This window comes from Podarcis tiliguerta (assembly GCF_965153285.1).
Source record: "Podarcis tiliguerta genome assembly, chromosome: 3".
Classification (NCBI taxonomy): Eukaryota; Metazoa; Chordata; class Lepidosauria; order Squamata; family Lacertidae; genus Podarcis; species Podarcis tiliguerta.
This window is the reverse complement of record NC_139536.1, coordinates 22,505,942-22,532,205: the sequence shown is the minus strand read 5'-3', so window position 1 is coordinate 22,532,205 and position 26,264 is coordinate 22,505,942. Positions and strand designations below refer to the sequence as shown.

The following is a 26,264-nucleotide window of genomic DNA, read 5'->3' as shown; positions in this document are numbered from 1 at the left end:
GCATAGGCCAGGGATGTCCAGCCAGTAGATCGTGACCCCGGCTGATCCTGGTAGATCGCAGGATCCTTATCATGTTCAAAAAGTTACAAGGGAAAAGCTAAAAAAACTCTGTTTGATCCTCCCCCCAAAAAGCTCAACAACTCTGGGCAACCCACCCACCCCATGCAAACTCCTCCTCCCTCCAATGACAGTGGGTCAGATTTTTTATACTGGGAGTAGATCACAGTCTTTTGGGAGTTGGACGTGCCTGGCATAGACTACTGAAGATATTTGCCTGAATGCTTCCTAGCTTCCTGGTTTTGCAACTGGTGACTACAATCTTAAGCACTGATCTGTACATATGTTGATGGCTTCATGCTCACTAGAATGTGATCATTACAATGTGCAATTGTTATTTTGCAAGCCATTGCCCATGGGACCCTCTGTATCTGATAGGGATGGAGTGCACTTAAGCGTATCTGGACAAGCACATCATCAAATGGATAAAAGGAAGCTGCTTGTCCGCCCCAGTAGAAGTGAGTGGAGATCACCATTGCCTCCTCTGTAACCAAGAGCTCTGCTGTGGCAAGATGTCCCTCATGGTTCAAATGCTGCTCCTTGGTATTTGTGTTAGCCTCTTGCTTCCTCCTGGAGGTAAGTTCCCTTCCCCAGTGCTGGGAGACAGTTTTTCAGATGGAAGCAATAAACCTTTGATTACCAGTTGCTGGCAATCACAAGTGAAGAAAGTGCTGTGGAGCTCAGGTCCTACTTGTGGGCATCTGGTCAGACACTGTGAGAAGAGGATGCTGAACTCTGATCTTCTGAGGTTCTTTTACATAGAGTACACTTGAGGTTCAAGGCTGGTATCTGAAAGGGGCTCTATAGCATTTTTTACCTCCACTGTCAGAGGCAATATGTCTCCAAATACCAGGGGATTCACCAGTAGCTGAAGTGCTATTGAGCTCACATGCTACTTGTGAACTTCCCAAAGGGATCTGTTGGGCCTCTGTGAGAACAGGGTGCTGGACCAGCTGGGCCATTGGCCTGAACTAACAGGCTCTTCTTGTGTTCTTATACATTGATTACCCATTTATTATCACCTGACTTTCAAGACTGGTATTCTGATAACCTTGAGCTTCTCCCTTTTGATGCAGATGCAGTGAAATGTCGACTTTGCATGTCCCCATCTGAAGGGAGTCCATGTGCACCTGAACTTACATGCGAAGCTAACCCTGAGGTTCAAATGTGCCATGTCTACAAGTTGACCAGAGGTAAGAGACCTAACATATTTTCCCATGTATTGGTTGCCCCAATGTATACGACACCCCCTATTTTTGGGGAGTCCAAATTAAGAAAATGGGGAAAATTACCCTGACTTGTTGAGCTTTTTTTTTGGGAGGATTGCCCAGGGGCTAATAGCTGTGCCCGCCTAACATGCCACTGTTCCCTCGCCAGCAATCACTGAGAAGTCTTGTGGGGGGGGCAGAGCTGAGCTTTTTTGGGGGGGTTAAGCTTTTTGTTTTAGCACTTTTTGCCTTTTCCGTGGGGCATTCTTAGTCTGCTTGCCTCCTCACACTCAGCCCACCCTACAGCTGGGAGGGAGGCTGAAGATGGTCCATTTGTGCAGCGAGGATTCTGCACCCGGCTACTCGTGAGCGGCACTGCAGTTGTAGGGCAGGCTGAGTGGGCCAACTTGAGCGGGATGCTTCCTGAGGGAGAGCGGGAGGGAGTGGGGGGGGGAGGCAAGCAGACTAGGGAGGACCCGGGCTCACCACTGCGAGGAGCTGCGACTGCAAGAGCATATATGGTGGAAAGTTCCATATCTATCTATATATTTTATTGCTATATTCCATGTATAAGACGACCCACGTTTTTAAATTTCAAAAAAAAATTGGGGAGGGAATACAGAACAGTGGTACCTCGGGTTAAGTACTTAATTCGTTCCGGAGGTCTGTTCTTAACCTGAAACTCTTCTTAACCTGAAGCACCACTTTAGCTAATGGGCCCTCCTGCTGCCGCCGTCCCACCAGAGCACGATTTCTGTTCTTATCCTGAAGCAAAGTTCTTAACCTGAAGCACTATTTCTGGGTTAGCAGAGTCTGTAACCTGAAGCATATGTAACCTGAAGCGTATGTAACCCAAGGTACCACTGTACATTTCGTCATTGCATATAACTATGAAGGGTGGTATAATATTTCACAGAAATGCCTTTACAAGGAAACATACATTGCTATAACTAACATGGCAACCAGGGACACGATGCTGGCCATGAAAATTTCATCAATATTACTTGCTGCAGAAATTCCATATTATTACAGTCCTTTCTCTTTTTGAAGTTTTTTTCCCTCTGGTGGAAACCGTAAATCCCACTGCAACAGTATGTCCAAAGTCCGGAATACCGGAAGAGCACCCATGGCCTAAAGCAGCGATGGAGAATAGGTGATGGAGAATTGTTGGACTACAGTCCCCATTGGAGTTTGCAATTGACCAAGGTGGCTAGGGCTGGTGGGAGTTGCAGTCCACAAGAAGTTGGCCAGTGCCCAATGATGGATCATTGCTCAATTTTGTGTCTATCCTTGAGTTTAGAAAGATAGGCACAAAACTGAGCAATGATCCATTATTGAGCACTAGCTAAGAGCAACTCCGTGAGTGTCCTTCAGATCACCCTCTACCTGATCTATTTTAACTGGAGACCTTTCATATGCAAACCATTTGCTCTGCATGCTTGTTCATCATACTGGTGTGCAGTGCAGCTTTTCCCACAAAAATAGTCCGGGAGCACAGCCCTGTCCCTCCTGCTTACGTGTACGAGCTGGAGAGGCAGGGCTGTGAGGGGATGGGCAGAGCAGACGTGCAGGGAAGAAGCCTCCCTGCATGTCATCTCTGCAAGCCGCAACTGTCCCCCCTGCATGCAGCCTTGCCTCTCTGACTGGCGCATGTGAACCACAGGTACAGAGCGGCTTGCAGAGTGACGCTCAGGGTGGCTTCTTCCTGCGCATCAGCTGTTAGCCAGGAAGCTGAAAAGCCTCATCAAAGCCCCGCTGCACCTCCAGCTCATGAAAAAACCCTTTTCAGAGCCCACAGAGGATGGCCCCTTTGTGCTCCAAGGACAGTCTTCTCATGAGTCAGAGGTACTATGGGCCCAGAGGTGTTACTGCTAAAAAAGCCCTGCCAGTGTGCCAACTGATTCACAACTGTGGCACAACCTGGATCCTGTAATTAGCATGGCTGATAGTTTCCCCACACTCACAAGTGGGGAGAATGAAGACCCAGGAGAGGACTTCATTTGTTGTAAACTGTAGATGTGAGGTGTAGTAGCCTCTGTGTCCAGAGAGCATGAATATAAATGTCTTCTCCTTTTCTCTCTCTCTACTTTCATTCTGCCTGTCACCATAATAGATGGGAAAGTTCAGCAGAAAATTCTAGGCTGCAAGTCAAAGAGTACTGGAGTTTGCAACACCAGCACCAATACTGATGGAACTGAGGCTTCACATATCTGTTGTGATGACAGAGACTTCTGCAATGAGGCTCTGTAGACAGGAACTAAAAACAACCTGAAGAATGACTGCAAATTGAAGCATGTATAGGATCTTCTGCTAATGGTCACCTTTTTCTATATTGTCTTCTTCCGTTTATTTGATACAGAGTTTTCAAGGGGTATTTTTGGAAAAAAATTAAAGGCAACTGCTACACACAAATACAGCTACAGCAGAGCAAGATGACGATGATTATCTATCTATCTATCTATCATCTATCTATCTATCTATCTATCTATCTAATCTATCTATCATCTATCTATCTATCTATCTATCATCTATCTATCTATCTATCTATCATCTATCTATCTATCTATCTATCTATCTATCTATCTATCTATCTATATCTATCTATCTCTATTATCTAGCAATCTAGCAATCTATCATCTATTTATCCTGCATCCATGCCATAGTGGCTTTTAAGTGATTTATAATCATCAGATCAATGATGAGATCCAAATGTAATTAATATACACAATAAAACAATTTCAACAAAGCATCAAAAACATTCGTATTATTTTCAGATTTTGGCGATGTGATTTCTGGAGTGAAACTGAGTCATTGATCAAGCATTGCCACAACTTTCACAACCTATACTTCATTTGCCACCTTGTCCGCCTGCTTACCTGTGCTATAGATGCAAATGAGGATATTGATAAAATACAAAAGGTCACGTTAATGTGATTGCATGCACAATGGGGTCAATACAAGTTTTCTCCAGTGCTTCACAAATGCACAAGGCCTGCAACTGTGGAGCAGAAAGGCACTGCAGAGGTAGATTTCATTGCACCTAAACATATCTAGGTGTGCAATAATCTATTCTTTGAAGTCACTGCAGTTCTCCATAAGACCATGCACTGCAGAATCCTTAAATTAGGGATAATGCTGGCTGAATGGATGGATGCAAAATATGAACTATTTGGTGCCCTTAAAGATTAGATTATCACTGAATGGGAACCCAAGCCTTACGAGGAGCGTTTGAAGGAACTTGTTATGTTTAGCCTGGAAAAGAGGAGACTGAGACGAGATATAATAGCCATCTTCAAATGTCTTAAGAGATGTCACATGGAAATGGGGAAACAAACTGTTTTCTCCTGCTCTGGAGGTAGGATTCAAACCAATGTCTTCAAGTTATAAGAAAGGAGACTCTGACTAAAGATCAGGGGGGAAACGTCTGATGGTAAGAGCTGTTCGACAGTGGAATGGTGTCCCTCTCTCATTCTATAAGTAATGCAACTTTTACAACACAAGTGAAAGGTCTTTGGATCATGCATGTGGCACTCACTGGGACTGGGACATGGTGGGTCAAGGTTGCAGTGAGTGCTCAGTTATTGTTGGAAGTGCATGACCACCCTCGGGCGTCACCACCAGCTCCTTGACCTCCCTGCCTCCTTGCTCCAAACCATCTCCTCCCCAGCAGCTGCAGTGCTGCCACCACCTGCAGCATGCTTCCCTTATGTGCTACTGCTGGTGCAAGCATTACCACTGCATGCATTACTAAAGGCAGACTTTTCACTTGATGCACATAAATCCATCAGCGCATGCACTATGGCACTGGTTCACAAACTTTTTTGGGGCCATCCCCACCATCCATAAACTCATCCGCAATGTCCCCATCACTTTAAAATGCATTATTCAGAACAGACCAGCCACCAAGGAAGATAATAGCACCATACAGTTTACGATACTAATAATCAATTGTACTTTCCCCCCTCAAAATCCAATAAAAACTATTTAAATTAATTAATTCAACATAATGGATAAACTTGATGTCAGCTTTTCAAAGTCTGAAAGTCATTTACACCTCCAGCACCCCTGCTGCCCCCTTGCCCCCTGAGTAAGACCACGCTTTCAGAACCACCCCTGAAGTTTCCTCATGCTTTCCTTTGTATTGAAATGATGGTGTGAATTGACCCTCCCATTGCCTCTCGGAGTTACTATTGTCCCCTTTCTGCTTTTGTCTATGATACCTTGAGTGAACATCCTTCTTTCAGCCCTGGGAGAAGGCACTTGCCTTAATGTGGAAGGAAGAGAAAAGCACAGATAACAAGGAGCAGGAGCGGAACCCTGGGGGACATATTGGAATCAGGAGGGTTCTGTGCGCCACAGTAAAGCTCTAGGTTCTTCAAAGGAGGAACAATGATTTCCACTCCCTCATGCCAAGACGGGACAACTTGCTTGCTTTATCCCCTTACTGGCATGTGTACAGAAGCTTTCTGTCCCTATTAACTGCATAGAGAGTCCAGTGGGCATTGACTGGAAAGAAAATGAACCCAAAGTGTAACACTGAAGTGACGGGGGGCCTCTTTTGTATGAGCTATATCTGAGTCCATTCCACCCGTGACCATCTCTGCAACAATAACATTGTGGACACACTTCAGTTAAATGATCAGTGGTATAAAATTTGATTTAAAAGCTTGCTTGAGGGAAATAAGAAATGCATACAGCAGCAATAGTTGCCAGCATCATGCCCTCTAGGTGTTTGGATGCCTTGTGTTTTCTTATTTTGATAATGGGGGCAGGGAGTAAGGTTGCTAACAAATTATTTGGTATGTTACTTGTATTTTCCTTACTATTAGATGTTAATGCTTGTGTGTGTGTGTGTGTGTGTGTGTCCCCTACACACGCATCCATTATAAACTCTATATTTATGGATTTTTTCCTTTTGTATACATGATGTGCATTTATGTTTCTTCCAACTTATATATTCATTCTCTCTCTCTCTCTCTCTCTCTCTCTCTCTCTCTCTCTCGTCTTCTTGAAAACGTTCAAACAATCTCGTTACCTATTTCTAAACAACAAATTGGTAGGAGAGGGACGTTCATAGGTTTAGGGAATGTTGAGGTTTTCAGGGATTGTATGTGTCAGCATCGCCCTTGAGCCAGTGCCACTCATCCACTTCAGCCCCGACTCGGCTAGGCGAGCTGGGTAGCACTTCCAGAGACCACCTTCCTCACAGGAACAGGTCCAAGTGCTGTGGGCTCACAGCTTAGAGTTGTGAGCACCGGATTCACTTCCACAAGTAGACAGTCGCCGCACAGCAGAGTACAGCAGAGTCTAGCAGAGTCTAGCAGAGTATATAAACAACTCGGAGAGCAGCTCTGTAGAATATCTTCTTTATTCTAAAACTACAACTATAATACAACTATATACAGAGCTAAATGAGCCTAAGCATAAATGAATGCTAAACCGCACTGAGTGTCTGCAGCTGCTCTTAGCAGCAACCTTATCTAAACACACAATCTCTAACACTCAGTCTCTCTCTCTCCGACACACTGACTGACTGACTGACTCACTGACCGACTCACTGACTGACTGACAGACTCTTTGATGTGGTGCTGAAGCAGAATAAGTAGAGAGCAGAACACGCCTCCTCCTCTCTGCAGAATCAGCAGACTCCTCAGGAGATTCTTGGATATGGGAGGGGTGAAATCTCCTCAGTATGTAGCTATATATACCTCAAACCATATTGATTTAACATCTAGACATTTCCACCACATATGCACTTCTTTGATTTTTGTGTTGCAGAAATTAATACAGTGGTATCTCGGGTTACATACGCTTCAGGTTACATATGCTTCAGGTTGCAGACTCCACTAACCCAGAAATAATGCTTCAGGTTAAGAACTTTGCTTCAGGATGAGAACAGAAATCGTGCTCCGGCGGCACGGCAGCAGCAGGAGGCCCCATTAGCTAAAGTGGTGTTTCAGGTTAAGAACAGTTTCAGGTTAAGAACGGACCTCCAAAATGGATTAAGTACGTAACCCAAGGTACCACTGTACTTAAACATTTTTTTAAGCTCATTATACACTGTGTTCCAGAAGCTTTTGATTTTTTTCATAGGTCCACCAAACATGTATAAGTGTCCCCTCTGTTTCATCACACCTCCAGCACAGATTTGCTGGAAAAGTGACTTGTACTACTATCATTCTCCCCTCTTCGTCTTTATAAATTAATTTTGGGTCGAGCTTTTCTTTTATATATAATACCACTCCTCTTTTCTTAACATTATCTGATGCAACAAAATCCAACCCTAATCTCTTATTACTTAAGATTCTTTTATGCTTCCTTGTTACATGGGTCTCTTGTAGACAAATTAAATCAAGGTTCCTCTTTAATAATACGTGGGCAATCTGGTTCCTTTTATTTTTATTATTAAGCCCGTTCACATTCCACGACAGTATTTTTAAAGCCATGGTTGATATACAATAAATAGGTTATCAAATCTAAGTTAGGTCTACTGTTCCTTATCTTCTGTCTCTTCCTCTTCTTTTTCTTCTCCTGAATTTTCCTCCTCTTCTCCCTCCACACTCCCTCCATCTCCACCCCTCTCTCCCCCCATCTGCTCCCCCCTTCCTCCCATCCCCCCATCCTTCCCAGTTCCTTTTCGTACCTTCTTGGAAATTTTTCCAGCTCCAGAGGACTAGATAGTTTAAATCTTTTTTCCTTAAAATAGAATGAAATCCCTTCCGGGAATTCCCATCTGTATTGGATCCCATTTTTCTTCAACTGGTTGGTTAATTTTTTATAAACATCTCTCCTTCGAAGAAATCTTGAAGGAATCTCTTTATTTTATTTTTTAAAAAATATTTTATTAAGGATTTTCTTGTTTTACAGAAGTAAGTGTAATACCTCGTATTTTTTCCCCCATGTAACATTTTTACAAATCCGTTTCATTTGTTGAGGCATTAGGGGGAGAAGAAAAAAAAGAAAAAAGAAAGGGGGTGGAGAGAGGGGAAATGGATGGGGGTGGAGACAAACTAGAAGACACCCAAATGCCCTGGTTAACACAACACCAACTACATGCCCTCTTAAACAACCCAACAGTAAAATCAGCAGCAACTAGGCCCCTGACAACCTTCGAAAACCTCCTCCTAACAACAAAGGGAAACAGTAAAGGGACGGTATCCGCAATGTACAAAATACTACTCCAAAATCCCGCAAATCCCCTAGATGCAATCAAAAAACAGTGGGAGAATGACATAGGCTATGAGATTAACCCCACTCAATGGACCAGAATGTGGTCTAAACCCCCCTTTAAATCCATATCAACGAAAAGAAAAGAATCTCTTTAAATATAATAATTGATTTTCCCTGAATACACAACTTTTTGTTGTAGTTCTGTTTCAATACTGCATTCCTCATGTCCAAAGAGTTGAACATAACTAATACGTCTCCTGGCAGTTTCTTCCACTTTAGCGGATTTTACTTTTATCCGAAAGATGTTTGCTATTGAATATCCCGTATCCTCTTCCTTCATATCTAACCAAGCTGCCAGTTCTTTAACCAGTTTAGATCTTATATTTTCATTTGGGTCCTCTGGGATCCCCCTGAATTTCAGATTTGATTGTTTCTGTCTCATCTGAGTCATTGCCATACTGTCCAACAATTCTTCCTGTATTTTATTTATCTCCTTGACCTCTATTTTAATCCTATCCATATCCTTCCTACTTTCTTTCATATCTTTTTGCACCCTCTTCATTGAGTCCTCAAGAGCTTTGGATCTTACTGTCAAATCTTTTACTTTTCCTGTCAGCTCTCCCACCACCCCCTCCAATCTCTTATCCAATGTATCCTGTACTTCTAATAACTTTTTCTCGATATATTGTTCATTATGTTTAAATTCTTTCCTTATTTCCGCCATTAAGCTGTCACAGTCCTTGATTTCTTTCCCTTCTTTCCCATTTTCTTGTCTGGATGGTCTCCTTTCTACTGGCGTTCCCACCCCTTTTTTCATTTTGTATTTCAGCTTATATTAATTAACTAGTAAAATTTTTCACCCCTAGAGGTCGCTAAACTGAGATATTGAATTTCCCTATTCCTCCAATGTAATTCTTCTAGTGTAGTTCCCTTCTGCCCCCACACGGTGGCGCCTTAGTTGCCTTATATTAATTATCTGATAAGATTTTCCCCACCCCTAGAGGTCGCAAAGCTGAGATATTAACTTTCTCTATTCTTCCAATGTAGTTCTTCCCATGTAGTTCCCTTCTACCCCCACACGGTGGCGCCTTAATTGCTTTCCAAGTCTTAACTCTTAAAATACAAAAAATACAAAGAAGGAGAGGGAAGGAGAGGGGAAAACAACAACAAGAATCCGAGAAAAAGGGGGGGAAGACACACAACCAAAAAGTTCTCAGGATCAGGAACAGGATACGAGGTGAGTCTCAATGTGAGAACGGAAACGGGGAAGAGAGGTGGAGCTAAGTGGAGGGAGCTCCACGAGGAGAGGAGCTTCCTGGGGTAACGAAAGGTCTTGCCGAAAAGTCCTACTTAAGCCTTCCTTTCTTTTCCCCTTGTCCGTTTGCCCCCAGTCTCTTCCGACTAAAGTGGTAATTCAGTCGCTTAAAGTGCAGCGTCCATCTTCTCCTAATTAGTTGTTGTTGTGTACCCCTTTAAAGAAGGAGGAGGAAACAAAATGTGAAATGGCGGTGGAGAGTCCCGCTGTATTCTCAAACTCTCCTCATACAGTTCGTGTTCTCCCAAACCTCCTTAAAGAGACGCTGCCTCTCAGCATTTCAGTTCCTCTTATTTCCAGTTCAATTTTTAGTCCTTCAGACACCTCAAGCATAAAACAACCACTGTTTAAACGTGGGAGGCAGAAATCACAATTTAAGCACTATTTAAAACAGGCACTGTTTAAACAGGCAAGCGTTGATTGCAGAGTCTCACTTATGTGTCCCAAACTAGTCGCTGGCATAACGCACTCTGACCTAGACAAACAAAGAATTTCCATTCACTTCTCTCTAGTCCATTAAGATATTTTCAGTCATTTCGTTGCCTCATTTCTTATACTTTGTATCCGAGGTCTCTCTGCTACACCCACTTAGCGGTTACTTTCTTACTTTCTCTCCTCTCCCAGCCTTCCGTTATACTCCATTTTACTCTTACCACTGCAGTGGACTCCTTCTCCTTTCTCCCCACGTCTTCTTATTGCGCTGGTATTCTTAGCCAAATTTCTTGGCCAGATTGCTATTTGTTGTTGCTTTCGTTGCCTTATTTGTATCCCAGCTTCTTAACTGCTGTTGGAGGCTCACCACTTTCACTCGGAGCCTGAGGCTTCACAGCACGGGGTTTGTTGCTTCCCCTCATATTGCAGCTTAAATCCTGTTAAAAACTAAAAAACAGGAGAGCACACGCAGCACCGCTGGGTACTCTGTCCCCCAGGATAATCCTCCTGGGGTTTTGAGGTTCACGGAGCCTTCGTGATGCCTCTGGACCCCCGTGTTGTTCGAGACCCCCTGGAGGATAGCCTCGCGCTCCTTTTTCGTGGCTGCGGCTCACCGGAAGTCTGTTAGGGCCCTGACTGCAGCCAATTCGTTTTCGTTGAGTCAGAGCAGACCCTGCTGGCTGGTTCCGGCAGCCATATTGAATGGCGGAATTCTTAATCTTAATCTCAGGGTCATGGATGCGAGCCCCACATTGGGCAAAAGATTCCTGCACTGCAGGGAGTTGGACCAAATGATCCATGTGGTTCCCTACAACTATCACATTTTAAGATTCTTTGACTCCTGGCGCTAGCCCAACATTAGTTCCGCATCAGAGTGTTTTACAATCAGAGCAGTTTTGGAAGGTTTAGCTCACCATCTTCATTTAAAATGGAGTCCAATTGTTTCCAATTATAGAACAAAACCCCTTCCTTAGTCCCAGGAATCACCATGCCAAAATGGGCAATGAAATCTTCTGTGAGGTCCCAAGCAGTGTAGCTTGGTACTGTTTGGTCTACCCTCTTGACATTGCAAAATTCATAAAAGCAATTCATAAAAGAAACAATAACGAAATAAATAAAGTTGTTGAAAGGGAATGAAATTTCGGAGATCGCAATACTGGATAGTTAATTTTTATAAATATTAGTTAGAGACATTTTCCCTTTGAAAACAATGATGAACACAACCCTTGTTGGCTGCCCATTTCATGACTGTGGACAGCCAGAGATGATGTATTGGGCAGACCCAAGAGCAATACGATGTTTTTCTCTCATTTAACAGAGGTTGCACCAACACCATACATTTAAAGAACTCCTACACCACTTAAACAGCCATGGCTTCCCCAAGAACTGTAGTTTCTTAAGGGTGTTGACCTCACAGTGCTACAATTCCCAGCACTCTTAAATAGCTACAGTTTCGAGGATTCTCAAACCCAAAGTAGTATAAGAGTGCTGTCAATGTATAGCATAGATCTGAACATAGGGAAAACCCATTCTACAACCACAGGTGTTTCAAAGTTGGCCTCGCTAGCTGCTTTTGATTCCTTCTGTGGAATTGAATAGGCCAGGGATGTCAAACCAGTAGATCGTGACCTACATGTAGATCCCTGGCTGATCCTGGTAGATCGCGGGATCCTTATCATGTTCAAAAAGTTACAAGGGAAAAGCTAAAAAAACTCTGTGCAATCCTCCCCCCAAAAAGCTCAACAACTCTGGGCAACCCACCCACCCCACACACACTCCTCCCTCTAATGACAATGGGTAGATCACTGCCAGTTTTTTTATACTGGGAGTAGATCACAGTCTTTTGGGAGTTGGACAAGCCTGGCATAGACTACTGAAGAAATTTGCTTGAATGCTTCCTAGCTTCCTGGTTTTGCAACTGGTGACTACAATCTTAAGCACTGATCTGTACATATGTTGAGGGTTTCATGCCTCACTGGAATGTGATCATTACAATGTGCAATTGTTATTTTGCAAGCCATTGCCCATGGGACCCTCTGTATCTGATAGGGATGGAGTGCACTTAAGCGTATCTGGACAAGCACATCATCAAATGGATAAAAGGAAGCTGCTTGTTCTCCCCAGTAGAAGTGAGTGGAGATCACCATTGCCTCCTCTGTAACCAAGAGCTCTGCTGTGGCAAGATGTCCCTCATGGTTCAAATGCTGCTCCTTGGTATCTGTGTTAGCCTCTTCCTTCCTCCTGGAGGTAAGTTCCTTTCCCCAGTGCTGGGAGACGGTTTTTCAGATGGAAGCAATAAACCTTTGATAACCATTTGTTTGCAATCACAAGTGCTGCGGAGCTCAGGTCCTACTTGTGGGCATCTGGTCAGGCACTGTGAAAAGAGGATGCTGAACTCAATGGGCCACTCTCCTGATCTTCTGAGGTTCTTCTACATAGATTACACTTGAGGTTCAAGGCTGGTATCTTAGAGTCTGAAAGGGGCTCTATAGCATTTTTTACCTCCACTGTCAGAGGCAATATGTCTCCAAATACCAGGGGATTCACCAGTAGCTGAACTGCTATTGAGCTCACATGCTACTTGTGAACTTCCCAAAGGGATCTGTTGGGCCTCTGTGAGAACAGGGTGCTGGACCAACTGGGCTATTGGCCTGAACTAACAGGCTCTTCTTGTGTTCTTATACATTGATTACCCATTTATTATCACCTGACTTTCAAGACTGGTATTCTGATAACCTTGAGCTTCTCCCTTTTGATGCAGATGCATTGACATGTCGACTTTGCATGTCCCCATCTGAAGGGAGTCCATGTCGCCCTCTAGCAGCTACATGCTCAGCAAAACCTAAAACACAAGCATGCCATGCCTACACAGTGACCAAAGGTAAGAGTTCTACATTTCCCCATTGCATATAATTATGAAGGGTGGTATAATATATCACAGAAATACCTTTATAAGGAAACCTATGTTGCTATACTAACATGGCAATCAGGGACATGATGCTGGCCATGAAAATTTCATCAATATTTCTTGCTGCAGAAATTCCATATTATTACAGTCCTTTCTCTTTTTGAAGTTTTTTTCCCCTCTGGTGGAAACCGTAAGTATGTCCAACGTCCTGCATTCCAGAAGAGCCCCCATGGCCTAAAGCAAAGATGGAGAAAAGATGAAGCTCCAGATTTGTTGTACTACCGTTCCTATTGGGCTTTGCAATTGACCAAGCTGGCTGGGGCTGGTGGGATCTGGAGTCTACAACAAGTTGACCATTCCTAAACTCAATTATAGGCACAAAACTGAGTAATGATCCATTATTGGGCACTAGCTAAGAGCAACTCCTGAGTGTCCTTCAGATCATGCTCTACCTGATCCATTTTAACTGGAGACCTTCCGTATGCAAACCATTTGCTCTGCATGCTTGTTCATCATACTGGTGTGCAGTGCAGCTTTCCCCATAAAAATAGTCCGGGAACGCAGCCCTGTCCCTCCTGCTTACATGTACGAGCTGGAGAGGCAGGGCTGTGAGGGGATGGGCAGAGCAGATGTGCAGGGAAGAAGCCTCCCTGCATGTCATCTCTGCAAGCCGCAACTGTCCCTCCTGCATGCAGCCTTGCCTCTCTGACTGGCGCATGCGAGCCACAGGTACAGAGCGGCTTGCAGAGTGACGCTCAGGGTGGCTCCTTCCTGTGCATCAGCTGTTAGCCAGGAAGCTGAAAAACCTCATCAAAGCCCCGCTGCACCTCCAGCTCATGAAAAAACCCTTTTCAGAGCCCACAGAGGATGTCCCCTTTGTGCTCCAAGGACAGTCTTCTCATGAGTCAGAGGGACTATGGGCCCAGAGGTGTTACTGCTGAGAAAAGCCCTGCCAGTGTGCCAACTGATTCACAACTGTGGCACAGCCTGGATCCTGTAATTAGCATGGCTGATAGTTTCCCCACACTCACAAGTGGGGAGAATGAAGACCCAGGAGAGGACTTCATTTATTGTAAACTGTAGATGTGAGGTGTAGTAGCCTTGGTGTCCAGAGCGCATAAATATAAATGTCTTCTCCTTTTCTCTCTCTACTTTCATTCTGCCTGTCACCATAATAGATGGGAAAGTTCAGCAGAAACTTCTAGGCTGCAAGCCAAAGAAATCTGGAGTTTGCAATACCAGCACCAATATTGATGGAGCTGAGGCTCGACATATCTGCTGTGATGACAGAGACTTCTGCAATGAGGATCTGTAGACGGGAACTAAAAACAACCTGAAGAATGACTGCAAATTGAAGCATGTATAGGATCTTCTGCTTATGGTCACCTTTTTCTATATTCTTTTCTTCCATTTATTTGATACAGAGTTTTCAAGGGTTTTTTTTGAAAAAAATTAAAGGCAACTGCTACACACAAATACAGCTACAGCAGAGCAAGATGACGATGATTATCTATCTATCTATCTATCTATCTATCTATCTATCATCTATCTATCTATCTATCTCTATTATCTAGCAATCTAGCAATCTATCATCTATTTATCCTGCATCCATGCCATAGTTGTTTTTAAGTGATTTATAATCATAAGATCAATGATGCGATCCAAATGTAATTAATATACACAATAAAACAATTTCAACAAAGCATCAAAAACATTCGTATTATTTTCAGATTTTGGCGATGTGATTTCTGGAGTGAAACTGAGTCATCGATCAAGCATTGCCACAACTTTCACAACCTATACTTCATTTGCCACCTTGTCTGCCTGCTTACCTGTGCTATAGATGCATATGAGGATATTGATAAACACAAAAGGTCACGTTAATGTGATTGCATGCACAATGGGGTCAATACAAGTTTTCTCCAGTGCTTCACAAATGCACAAGGCCTGCAACTGTGGAGCAGGAAGGCACTGCAGAGGTAGATTTCATTGCACCTAGACATATCTAGGTGTGCAATAATCTATTCTTTGACGTCACTGCAGTTCTCCATACGACCATGCACTGCAGAATCCTTAAATTAGGGATAATGCTGGCTGAATGGATGCAAAATATGAACTATTTGGTGCCCTTAAAGATTAGATTATCACTGAATGGGAACCCAAGCCTTACGAGGAGAGTTTGAAGGAGCTTGTTATGTTTAGCCTGGAAAAGAGGAGACTGAGACGAGATATGATAGCCATCTTCCAATGTCTTAAGAGATGTCACATGGAAATGGGGAAACAAACTGTTTTCTCCTGCTCTGGAGGTAGGATTCAAACCAATGTCTTCAAGTTATAAGAAAGGAGACTCTGACCAAAGATCAGGGGGGAAACGTCTGATGGTAAGAGCTGTTCGACAGTGGAATGGTGTCCCTCTCTCATTCTATAAGTAATGCAACTTTTACAACACAAGTGAAAGGTCTTTGGCTCGTGCATGTGGCACTCACTGGGACTGGGACATGGTGGGTCAAGGTTGCAGTGAGTGCTCAGATATTGTTGGAAGTGCATGACCACCCTCAGGCATCACCACCAGCTCCTTGACCTCCCTGCCTCCTTACCCCAAACCATCTCCTCCCCAGCAGCTGCAGTGCTGCCACCACCTGCAGCATGCTTCCCTTATGTGCTACTGCTGGTGCAAGCATTACCACTGCATGCATTTCTCTTTTTTAAATGCTTTTGTCTATGATACCTTGAGTGAACTGCCTTCTTTCAGCCCTGGGAGAAGGAACTTACCTTCATGTGGAAGGCAGAGAAAAGCACAGATAACAAGGAGCAGGATTGGAACCCTGGGGGACATATTGGAATCAGGAGGGTTCTGTGCGCCAGGATCTTCAAAGGAGGAACAATGATTTTCACTCCCTCCTGCCAAGAAGGGACAACTTGCTTGCTTTATCCCCTTACTGGCATGTGTACAGAAGCATTCTGTCCCCATTAACTGCATAAATAAAGAGTCCAGTGGACAGTGTCTTGAAAGAAAATGAAGCCACAGTGCGTAACACTGAAGTGAAAGGGGCCCCTCTTTGGTATGAGTTATATCTGAGTCCACTGTACCCATGACCATCTCTGCAACAATAACATTGTGGACAGACTTCAGTTAAATGATCCGTGGTACAAAATTTGATTTAAAAGCTTGCTTGAGGGAAAAAAGAAATCCATACAGTAGCAGAAGTTGCCAGCATCATGCCCTCCAGGTGTTTGGATACCTTGTGTTTTCTTATTTTGATAATGGGGGCAGGGAGCAAGGTTGCTAATTATTTGATATGTTACTTGTATTTTCCTTACTATTAGATGTTAATGCTCGATTGTGGACCGTCAAAGATGCCAGCTTTCAACTTCTCCATGGTCAATCCTGGAAAAGCCTGGCACAAGTAAGTGAAGCAGTCACCATCCTTGTCCAGAGCCTTGGTGAACTGCTTGATTAAGCCGAGCTTGATGTGCAGCGGTGGGAAGAGTATTCTGTCTCTGTCCACCAGAGGGTCATTGATGACGTTCCTTTTTTTGCAAGGCACCAATTCCTCCTGCACAGGCCAGTCCTTCTTCGTGTAATGCTGAGCACGGTCCCTACTATCCCACATGCACAGAAAACATGGGTACTTGGTGAAGCCAGACTGTTGTCCCAACAAAGAGTTCGCCATCTTCAGGTCAACACAAATAAACCACTTATGCTGATCATAACCAATTTTCTCCAGCACATACTTCACCGCTTCATAGTTCTCCTTCAGTGTACTCGAGTGAGCCAGGGGTATAGAGGCAAACTGGTTGCCGTTGTGTAGCAGAACACATTTCAGTGATCGCTTGCTGCTGTCAATGAACAGTCTCCAATCTTTGGGTTTGTACTGTGGCACTCCAAGCTTGAGCAGAAGCTGCGCAATATCTGCACAGTACACCAAGTCCATCTCTTCCGAGAAAAAACGGAGGTTTTATGACTTCAAACTGATCCCTTTTTGACATAATCACCCAGAACTATTGGACCTGAATACTTCTTGTCATTAAAATAATCATTTCCAATCAAAACAATTATTTGACAAGGCATTTTACCCCCACCAACTTCTTCTAAAATGCTCCACACAAGCGTACATGTGAACAAAAACGTAAAAAAAGACATGTGGCCATAGCTCAAAAACTTGACCTGATTGAGCAAAACCAATGTGATTTTTGGATTCAGCGCATCAGATTTGTCCTAAATCAACTGAAAAAACGCAGACAACAAATTTGTTGTTGACCAATGTAATAATTTAGGGCCTTACAGCACATCATCCTTGAGTGGAACTAGCCAATCCAATAGTAAGTCATACATTTTAGACAACAATTTGTTGTTACCTTCTATAATGTCAATATGAAATTTTGATTTCTTGTCTTCAAACCCCAACCTCTTTTTATCTTCTTTTAATATCTCATTGATTCGGTGGTACTGTAGCCAGCCTGTCAGTAAATTCTCTACTTCTTCATATGTCCTAAGCTTAATACCATGCTCAGTCTAGGACTTTCAAGACCAGTGTTATGTGGTCTTGGTGGCCGCTGCCAGTCACCAGTCTAGCTGCTGCATTCTGAATTAGTTGTAGTTTTCAGGTCACCTTCAAAGGTAGCTCCACGTACAGCACATTGCAGTAGTCCAAGTGGGAGATAACCAGAGCATGCACCACTCTTGCGAGACAGTCCGCAGGCAGGTAGGGTCTCAGCCTGCATACCAGATGGAGCTGGTAGACAGCTACCCTGCACACAGAATTGACCTGCGCCTCCATGGACAGCTGTGAGTCCAAAATGACTCCCAGGCTGTGCACCTGCTCCTTGAGGGGCACAGTTGCCCCATTCAGGACCAGGGAGTCCCCCACACCTGCTCACCCCTGTCCCCCCAAATCAGTACTTCTGTCTTCTCATAATTCAACCTCAATCTGTTAGCTACCATCCATCCTCCAGGCACTGACACAGGACCTTCACCACCTTCACTGGTTCTGATTTGAAAGAGAGGTAGAGCTGAGTATCATCTGCATACTGATGAACACCCAGCCCAAGCTCCCTGATGATCTCTCTCAGTTGCTGAATGTAGATGTTAAAAAGCATTGGGGAGAGGAGGGAACCCTGAGGCACCATATATATGGTTGTTCCAGACCTAGTGTGTTGGGAGAGTTAATTACCATATTGGCCTGAATATAAGCCTCACTTTTTTTCCAAATTCCGAAAGTCAAAAGTTAAAGTGTGGCTTAAATTTGTGACCTTACAAAAAATGACTTTTATGATATTGCTGCTGAAACAGATATATGGTAAAACGGAACAAAAAAAATGTTTTATTGCCAATTTGCAAGCTTGAGACTGTTCATTTACCATTTATGGTTGTAGCAACTGAATAGCGATTTGTGATTTTAGTGATTGTATAATAACTTTTGTGAACTTGCAAAGGCTTAAATTGGCTTGGAGTTAAAATTCTACCAACTGCAGTGATTTTCAGCCTGTAACCCAATTTTTCCTCCTTGAATTTTATTTATTATTGTTTTTTAAAATAATTTTATTGATTTTCTTTTCTCATAACAATTATTCAATATCATCATTTAACATCCATTTCCTAGTTTTTCCCCTCCCTGTTGACTTCCCCCAACTTCCGTTTCTGGTTTGTTACACCAAATGTTACATTCTGCTGTTTATACATAATGTTCTGTTATCACTAATTATATTTCTTGTTCTCTGTAAATAAAATTGTAAATGTTTATTTAAATCCCGCCAAGGAGTCCATGTTTTTTCTGCAAGTGTATTGTAAAGGGTTCCCATTCTTTTCCAAAGTCACTAATGTCCTTTTCACACAGTTTGTCCGTAATTTTGCCAGTTCTGCATAGTTCATCAATTTTTCTTGTCATTGTTCTTTAGATGGTATTTCTCCAATCTTCCAATTTTGTTCTATTAGTATTCTTGCTGCCGTAGTAGCATACATGAATAATGTCCTATTTTTCTTCGGCATTTATTGTCCTAGAATACCTAACAAAAAGGCTTCTGGTTTTTTCACAAAGGTTATTTTAAACATTCCCCCCCCCCCCAATTCATTATATATCATTTTCCAAATTTTTAAAATAATCTTACAATCCCACCACATGTGATAAAGTGTACCTTTAATTTTAAAGGTGAGGCTTATATGTGGGTGAAGCTTATATTCGGGCCAATACGGTACTATCTTCCATTGTTCAGTTCTTTGCACTGTTTATCTGCATGGTACAAGGTCACATTCCATTCCTTCCACTGTTTACAGACTAGTATACAAGCTGCAACCATAAATAACTCACTAAGTGCATATCCAAACTCTGCCATTAAAATTCTGCTCTATGGCTCTTCCTCAGCACACAGTTAAAAGCAAGATCTTTTCTCAAATTCAACCGCTTTACCACATCTGTTTGGCAGCAGTTCATTCTTTATTCCCCCACTGCATTCCTCCAATAGCAGTCCAGGAATAATTTTAAACAAAGTCTATTCAGCCTCTGTCAAGGAGGGTGGGCATAGGAAAAACCTTGTTAAATTCCTCGTTGAGCATAAATCAAAAGCCATCAACCTCTTTTCTGAAGTAACAAACAGAATAACATAGCAGGGGCCACACATGTCCTTTTCATTCTGCAGGGGAGGACAGGAAAAAAGGAGACCATTTGAAAACCATAAGAAAGCATAAGAAAGCACAAAGCAGAACAGGAACGGAAAGTAATAAAGCTTCTAACCATTGATAGTACTACTACCACGGCTAATAATATTTTTTATTATCATATTGCATTGTATTTTGAGTCATTCCTTGGAAGCAGTTGTGAGAGTCAAGCAGATTGGAACATCGACAAGACTATCATGCTATAGACCTACCTGTTACATGGTGTGCTGTCTGTATTAAAGGTACTAAACATGCCACAGTGTGTGTGAACTGCAGGGTAAATGCCAAAGTCCTACTTCATTATGATAGCTCAGTGTTGAAGTGAAATATCCCATTCCAAGCTTTTGTCTGAAACTAAAAAGGAAAGCTTTGCAAGCAGAGCTGAAATTCCTCTGTCCCATTGTTGCCACTCCATAGGCAAAGACATCATCATTTGGAGGTAGGGGAATTTTAGATTATTTGGAATAGGAACACAGGGAGCTGTCTTGTACTGAGTCAGACTGCTAAGTTGCTTTAGCTCAGCATTTGCAGTTCCAGTCGCCGTGCCACCCTTCTCTTGGCAGCGGCTCCATGTTAGGTGTGATAAAATAAACTCAAGCAAAAAATGTTCTGGATTAGAAAATGGCCACCACTTAACTGATGTAGGTGGAATTTTGGCTCAGGCATTAGGTGTATTATTGTTCCAGCCTTCTGCTGGGGAGATGAAACTTTTTCAGGGTTGTGAAAAGAATTATGGCCTCCCTAAGACATTGATACACTGAGGCGGCTGTCCTAAAGCAGCTGCTGGAAGCTCTATGGCCCATCTGCCCCACACTTGGCTTCTGGACAGAGACCTCCACTGAGACCCTCTAACGGGGTACCCTGAATACGCTGCTGGTTAAGGACAGGATTGTTGAGTACAGTAAGGAGTTAAACTGCTATGCCTCGGCTCTAAAGGGGAGGGTTTACCTGCCAGGAAGTGATGTGAGCAGTCTGGAATGCTCTGTGTGTTCTGAGAAAGTGAAAGCAGTTAGTTGAGCTGCTCAGCTCGGAAAGAGCAGAGCTGGAAGAGATGCAGCTAAACTCTGATGGACTTTTGTCTGTGTTTTCGGAACAATAAAAGACTTTAAGGAAAGAATCTGCCGTCTTTTAATTAAGCCTTTATCACATGCGACGCTGCACTAATCTCTGCTGAAGAGTTTTACAACCGAAAAGAGGCGCGCAGTGGAAACGTGCCGGACACCATTTGATCATAAATCTGTCTGGGGAGATTTATGGAAGCAGTCGGACTCACTAATTACCTTACAATGGTTATGGTTCCTCTACATTGGTTATGGGAGGCCAGCATGAAGCATGTGGAAAAAGGCTTTGAAGTTGCAGAGTGCAGAGATAGCCTGCCGGGACTTCAGAGGAAGACGCCGAGAGCCTTAAGATGCCAGCCTGTTTTCTGAGTGAGTAGAAAGGGGCTGAGGAGGGAGAAAATGGCTCTGAAAGACAGATTTGGCTGTGAGCCTTTAGCATGCCAGAAGCTTACCCCCAGCACGTGGCTGGCGTGGAGCTTTCATGTGGAGCTTTCTCTAGTGGGGGCAAATTTGTGCGGTGCAGTGCAGAGACCCCAGAAGGCAGCTGAGAGCACGGAGGTGCAGAAAGAAGCAGAGCAGCGTGTGCTAGCGTTTCTAGCAGAAAACGTGGACGCACACCTGTTACCCTTAGTTCTGGAGGCTAAGAAGCCAAACGCAGCGTGGCTGGCACTCCAAGAGGCTTGTGAAGCAGGAGTGGGCCGAGAAGTGGCTGCTGCGACACCAGAAGGGGCAGAGAGCCAAGATGGCGCTGAGAGCCCAGCTGAGAGCAGCTGGGAGAAGGTCCCAAGAGAGGGGGGCGGAAGAGCTGCTGTGGCTGCTGCAGAGAGCTGCTTTGATGCTGAGATGTGTCTGTGTGATGAGCCAGGAGAGGGGCCAAGCTGGAACCCCAGACCCACCAGAGGGGGTGCAGGTTATCGTCCTGGGAGCCCCGTTGCTGAGAGTGGGGGGGCGGAGAAAAGCAACAGCGCAGAGAAGCCTCTTTCTCCAAAGGCTACTACCAAAAGCTGTTTACTCCAAGAAGCTGAGGAGTCTTCCCGTGGGAAGCTGGCTACAGTGGAAGCCTTCAAGGTTGGCCATCTGGCGAAAGGACAGATAAGAGCTCTGGACTTGTGTGAGAAAGTAGAGAGAAGTCCAGTCTCCATGGCAACTGAGAGAGTTGCATCTATGGCTGCAGTGAAGGAAGTCGACACAGGCCCCAGTCAGGGGGACAGTGAAAGGGGGGGTTGTTGCTATGGCGACCCAGAAATGTCAACAACACAACTCTTTGGCTGTTGTAATTGACAGTGGAGCTTCAAACACTCTTGTGCCCTCTCCTGGTCTGTTGCGAGATTGCAGGAGAGTTGAAACTGAAAAATATGTGACTCTTGCGGACGGAAGCCAAAAGAGACTGACTGAGACAGGATTGTTTTACTGTCCTTTTCTTAAGCATGAAGTCAAGGCTTTTGCAGTGCCTGGTTTGACTAATTGTTTGTTAAGTGTACATGATTTGCTTAAAGAAGGTTTTAAAATTTCTTTTGCAGGTGATAAGTGCAAATTCTACAAAGATGGCAAACATGTCTATACAGTGCATGCCAAAGACAATTTGTTTACTGTTAACCTGTCTTTGTCCACAGGAGAAGAGGACGCAGAAGACGCCAAGGGGCAATGTGTGAATGTAGCGCCCCACAATGGTTGTATGCATATTTGGCATCGTCGCTTTGCCCACACGGGTTGGTCATTTCTCAGAAAAGCACCAAGTTTGACTGAAGGGTGTGAATTTAAGAGTTGTGACAAGTTCTTAGATTGCAATGCGTGTAAACAGTCTAAAATTGTAACTTGCTCCTATCCGAAGTCAGAGAGACGCACCACACAACCTTTTGAGTTGATTCACTCAGATTTGTGTGGACCCATGTCTGTTGAGTCACTGGGAAAGTCAAGGTTCTCTTTGATCTTGCTTGACGATTTTTCGAAGAATTCCTGGACCTTTGCTTTGAGAACTAAAGCAGAGGCAGCTAAAGTGATCAGGGATTGGATCACAGCTGTGGAAGTGACATATTCCGCCAAAGTGAGGAATTTTCAAAGTGATCGAGGTTCAGAGTTCACTGGTTCTGCTTTACAAGATTTCTTTAGGGAGAAAGGGATTAGCCACAGACTCACTGCTCCTTACTCTCCGCAACAGAATGGTGTGGCAGAGAGGAAAAACAGGACAGTGCAAGAAGCAGTGTCTGCGATCCTGTGGGACGCAGGGCTACCCCAAAAGTTTTGGTCTGAAGCTTGGAAGTATGTGGTACATACACAGAACAGAGTGTACAACTCTAGTGTGGGAAATACACCGTATTTCTTACTGCATGGAAAAAAGCCCAAGGTTAATTACTTCCATGTGTTTGGTTGTGAAGCCTGGGTGCTTATTCCAAAGGCTTTACGCAAGAAAGGCGAGCCAAGGGCAAAGAAAATGATCTTTGTAGGGTATGAGCCTGGCTCAAAGGCCTGGAGGTTTGCGTACCCCAGTGGTGATCAGTCAAGACTGGTTGTGAGTAATAGTGCAGAGTTTTGTGAGCAAGCTGGTTGGGAGCGTCTGCACGCAAACCCAGATGTGGTTTTGCAACAGTCCTATGACTCAGACGTTGAGGAGGAGGATGATGAAGTGGTTGCAAGGGACCAAGGTCCAGAGCAACAAAGTCCAAGGCAGGGACAGCTTAGGATCCCTCAGAGGGGGGAACCTAGAACACCTCCTCAGACAAGTGTCAAGCTTGAGCAAAAGAGTGAGCCTTCTTCACCCGTTGAGCCAGCTGTGAAGCCCAAGAGGCGCAGCAGGTCAGAGGGGGAAGATGCTGAGGTTGAGGAAGAAGTAGCAGTGTCACCAAGGTTCACACTGAGGAGATCAGCGAGGACAAGGAGACCTCCTGATCGGTATGAAGCTTCAGGTGTCTGGGTAGGTTCAGCTAGATGTGAACCTGAGTCCTTTGAGGATATTCAGAGTTTACCTGAGGAAGAAGCGGCCGAGTGGCACAAGGCAATGGACAAAGAAATGAAGTCCATGAAAGATCTAGGTGTGTTTTCACTCACTGAGTTGCCACCAGGCAAACAGGCAGAAAAGTTTGCCAAAGACCTAGGTAAACGTTTCAAGTTGAAACAGCTTGGTGCTGTAAAAACTTATCTTGGTGTCAATATTGAACGTACACAAGATGGAAGTTTTGTGCTCAGTCAGAGAGGTAAAATTGAGCAATTGCTGCAGAAAATGAGAATGAGTGATTGTGCAGGAGTGAGAAGTCCAATGGAGACAAGTTTTGTGAAAGACAGCCAGCAAGGAGACAGTGCTGTGTTTGAGAATACTGAAGTGTTTCAGTCAGCCCTAGGGAGTTTGTTGTACTTGTCCCAGTGGAGCAGGCCTGATATTGCTTTTGCTGTCAATCTGCTCAGCAGGGAAGCATCAAACCCTAGTGTGCATGCCTTGAATGGCATCAAGAGAGTTCTGAGATATTTGCAGGAGACCAAAGACCTTTGTCTTAGGTTGCCAGCACAGGGAGAAGCCAAGCTAGTCTGCTATGTGGATGCGGATTGGGCTAACTTGAAGGACCGCAAATCTGTGTCTGGTCTAGTGGTTAAGTTTGGAAACTCAGTAGTTGGATGGAGATCCAAGAAGCAGAGTCTTATAGCGCTCTCATCCACTGAGGCTGAGTTCAGTGCTCTTTCAGAGGTATGCACAGAGCTGGAGTTCTATGCTTGCTTAGTGCAGGAAGTCTGTGGGGAGGATTGTCAACCGATACGTGTATTCGAAGACAATCAACCATGCCTAGGTTTGGCAGAGTCTGGACAGTTCAAAGCGAGGACGAAACATTTAGATATTCGTTTTCGGAATGTGTGTCAAAGCGTTCAGGAGGGATTAGTAGCGCTGAAGTATTGTCCCTCTACGAAGAACTTAGCTGATGGCCTCACAAAGCCACTCTCCTTCCAGAGACATGGAGAGTTTTGCGAAAGTTTAGGTTTAGGGCGACCAAGGGTCGATTCTACCCTCCGATCCGAAGCAAGAGGGGGTGTTGAGTGCAGTAAGGAGTTAAACTGCTATGCCTCGGCTCTAAAGGGGAGGGTTTACCTGCCAGGAAGTGATGTGAGCAGTCTGGAATGCTCTGTGTGTTCTGAGAAAGTGAAAGCAGTTAGTTGAGCTGCTCAGCTCGGAAAGAGCAGAGCTGGAAGAGATGCAGCTAAACTCTGATGGACTTTTGTCTGTGTTTTCGGAACAATAAAAGACTTTAAGGAAAGAATCTGCCGTCTTTTAATTAAGCCTTTATCACACGCGACGCTGCACTAATCTCTGCTGAAGAGTTTTACGACCGAAAAGAGGCGCGCAGTGGAAACGTGCCGGACACCATTTGATCATAAATCTGTCTGGGGAGATTTATGGAAGCAGTCGGACTCACTAATTACCTTACAATGGTTATGGTTCCTCTACAAGGATAATGCACCACTTTACCTCAATATTTGAAGACTAGAATTCCACTCAACGCTTTAACTGCCAAAAATTGTGACGTTTTGCTATGGTGAAGGCAAAACCTCCAGATGGGCCAATTTGTCCTCAGACAAATTCCTTTCCAGCTCCGAATATGGCAACCATTGGCAACCACAGCAAGGCCCGGAAATCCAAGGAATCAAGACATGGTTAATTGAAAGAAAACCTAGGGAATAAAAGATGGTTAAACCTACAACCTAGAAAGGAAAACACGTTTTAGAATACACGATAAAGAATGACAGTGTTCAATAGCGGAATGGTCTCCCTTGGGAGGCTGTGGACTCTCCTTCCTTGGAGGTTTTTAAGCAGAGGCTGGATGGCTGTCTGTCATGGATGCTTTAGCTGAGATTCCTGCATTGCAAGTGGTTGGACTAGATGAGACTTTTTGTCTCTTCCAACACTACAATTCTATGATTCCATGACCTAGAATGTAATAAACACTTAATGATAAGGGGTGAAGGGAGGGTTTGCTCTTCTCCCGATGAATCTGAGGGAGTCAGGCACAGTCAGTTTTTGTGCATTGCTGGTTGACCAAGCAGACAAGCAGCCAACCCCAATCAGCCAGCAAGGCACTGCCTAATGAGGAGGCCTCGATTGGCCTGTTTAAATGTAGCTTTTTGGCAGGCAAGCCTGCTCTGCAGCCAAGCGAGTTAGGGAAATTCCCCAAACTGTCAGCTGGACACACATGCCCTGGCCATCATGGATGGCGGCCAAACATGATGGGCTGTAACCACCCAGGAACGGGGTAAGCAGCCATGTGTTGAGGTCCTACAAGGTCTCCTGTTTGATACTTGCCTGATCTGGTTTAGTAGCACTTGATGTGGCTTCCAGTTTATATCTCTGTATGTTAAGAGTAAGTAAAAGTATGTAAAAGAAGCTGTTCCTTAGCAGACTGATCTTAACAGAAATTAATATTTATTGGACTGACGGGAGTCCAACACAATATGCTGTACAGTGGTACCTCAGGTTAAG

At 44.1% G+C, this 26,264-nt stretch overlaps 1 protein-coding gene across 2 annotated transcripts; it reads left to right on the top strand.

Moving 5' to 3' along the window:
* Positions 1 to 465: 465 nt before the first annotated feature.
* On the top strand, positions 466 to 14,599 carry LOC310675339 (uncharacterized protein). Of its 2 annotated transcripts, none has more exons than XM_083435684.1 (3): positions 466 to 633; positions 12,944 to 13,063; positions 14,269 to 14,599. In XM_083435684.1, the coding sequence occupies exons 1-3, from the start codon at positions 570 to 572 to the stop codon at positions 14,403 to 14,405; spliced, it is 321 nt and encodes a 106-aa protein (XP_083291810.1). In that variant the 5' UTR covers positions 466 to 569; the 3' UTR covers positions 14,406 to 14,599. The 2 variants fall into 2 exon arrangements, with proteins under 2 accessions (XP_083291810.1, XP_083291809.1); XM_083435683.1 differs by lacking the exon at positions 466 to 633 and adding an exon at positions 12,245 to 12,429.
* Positions 14,600 to 26,264: the final 11,665 nt, after the last annotated feature.

Bases quoted from the DNA above. Each gene is read 5' to 3' on its own strand.
- LOC310675339 (XM_083435684.1), top strand. From the start codon at position 570: ATGTCCCTCATGGTTCAAATGCTGCTCCTTGGTATTTGTGTTAGCCTC. The intron at 634-12,943 runs GTAAGTTCCCTT...CTTTTGATGCAG, and splicing joins CCTCTTGCTTCCTCCTGGAG to ATGCATTGACATGTCGACTT. The intron at 13,064-14,268 runs GTAAGAGTTCTA...TCACCATAATAG, and splicing joins TGCCTACACAGTGACCAAAG to ATGGGAAAGTTCAGCAGAAA.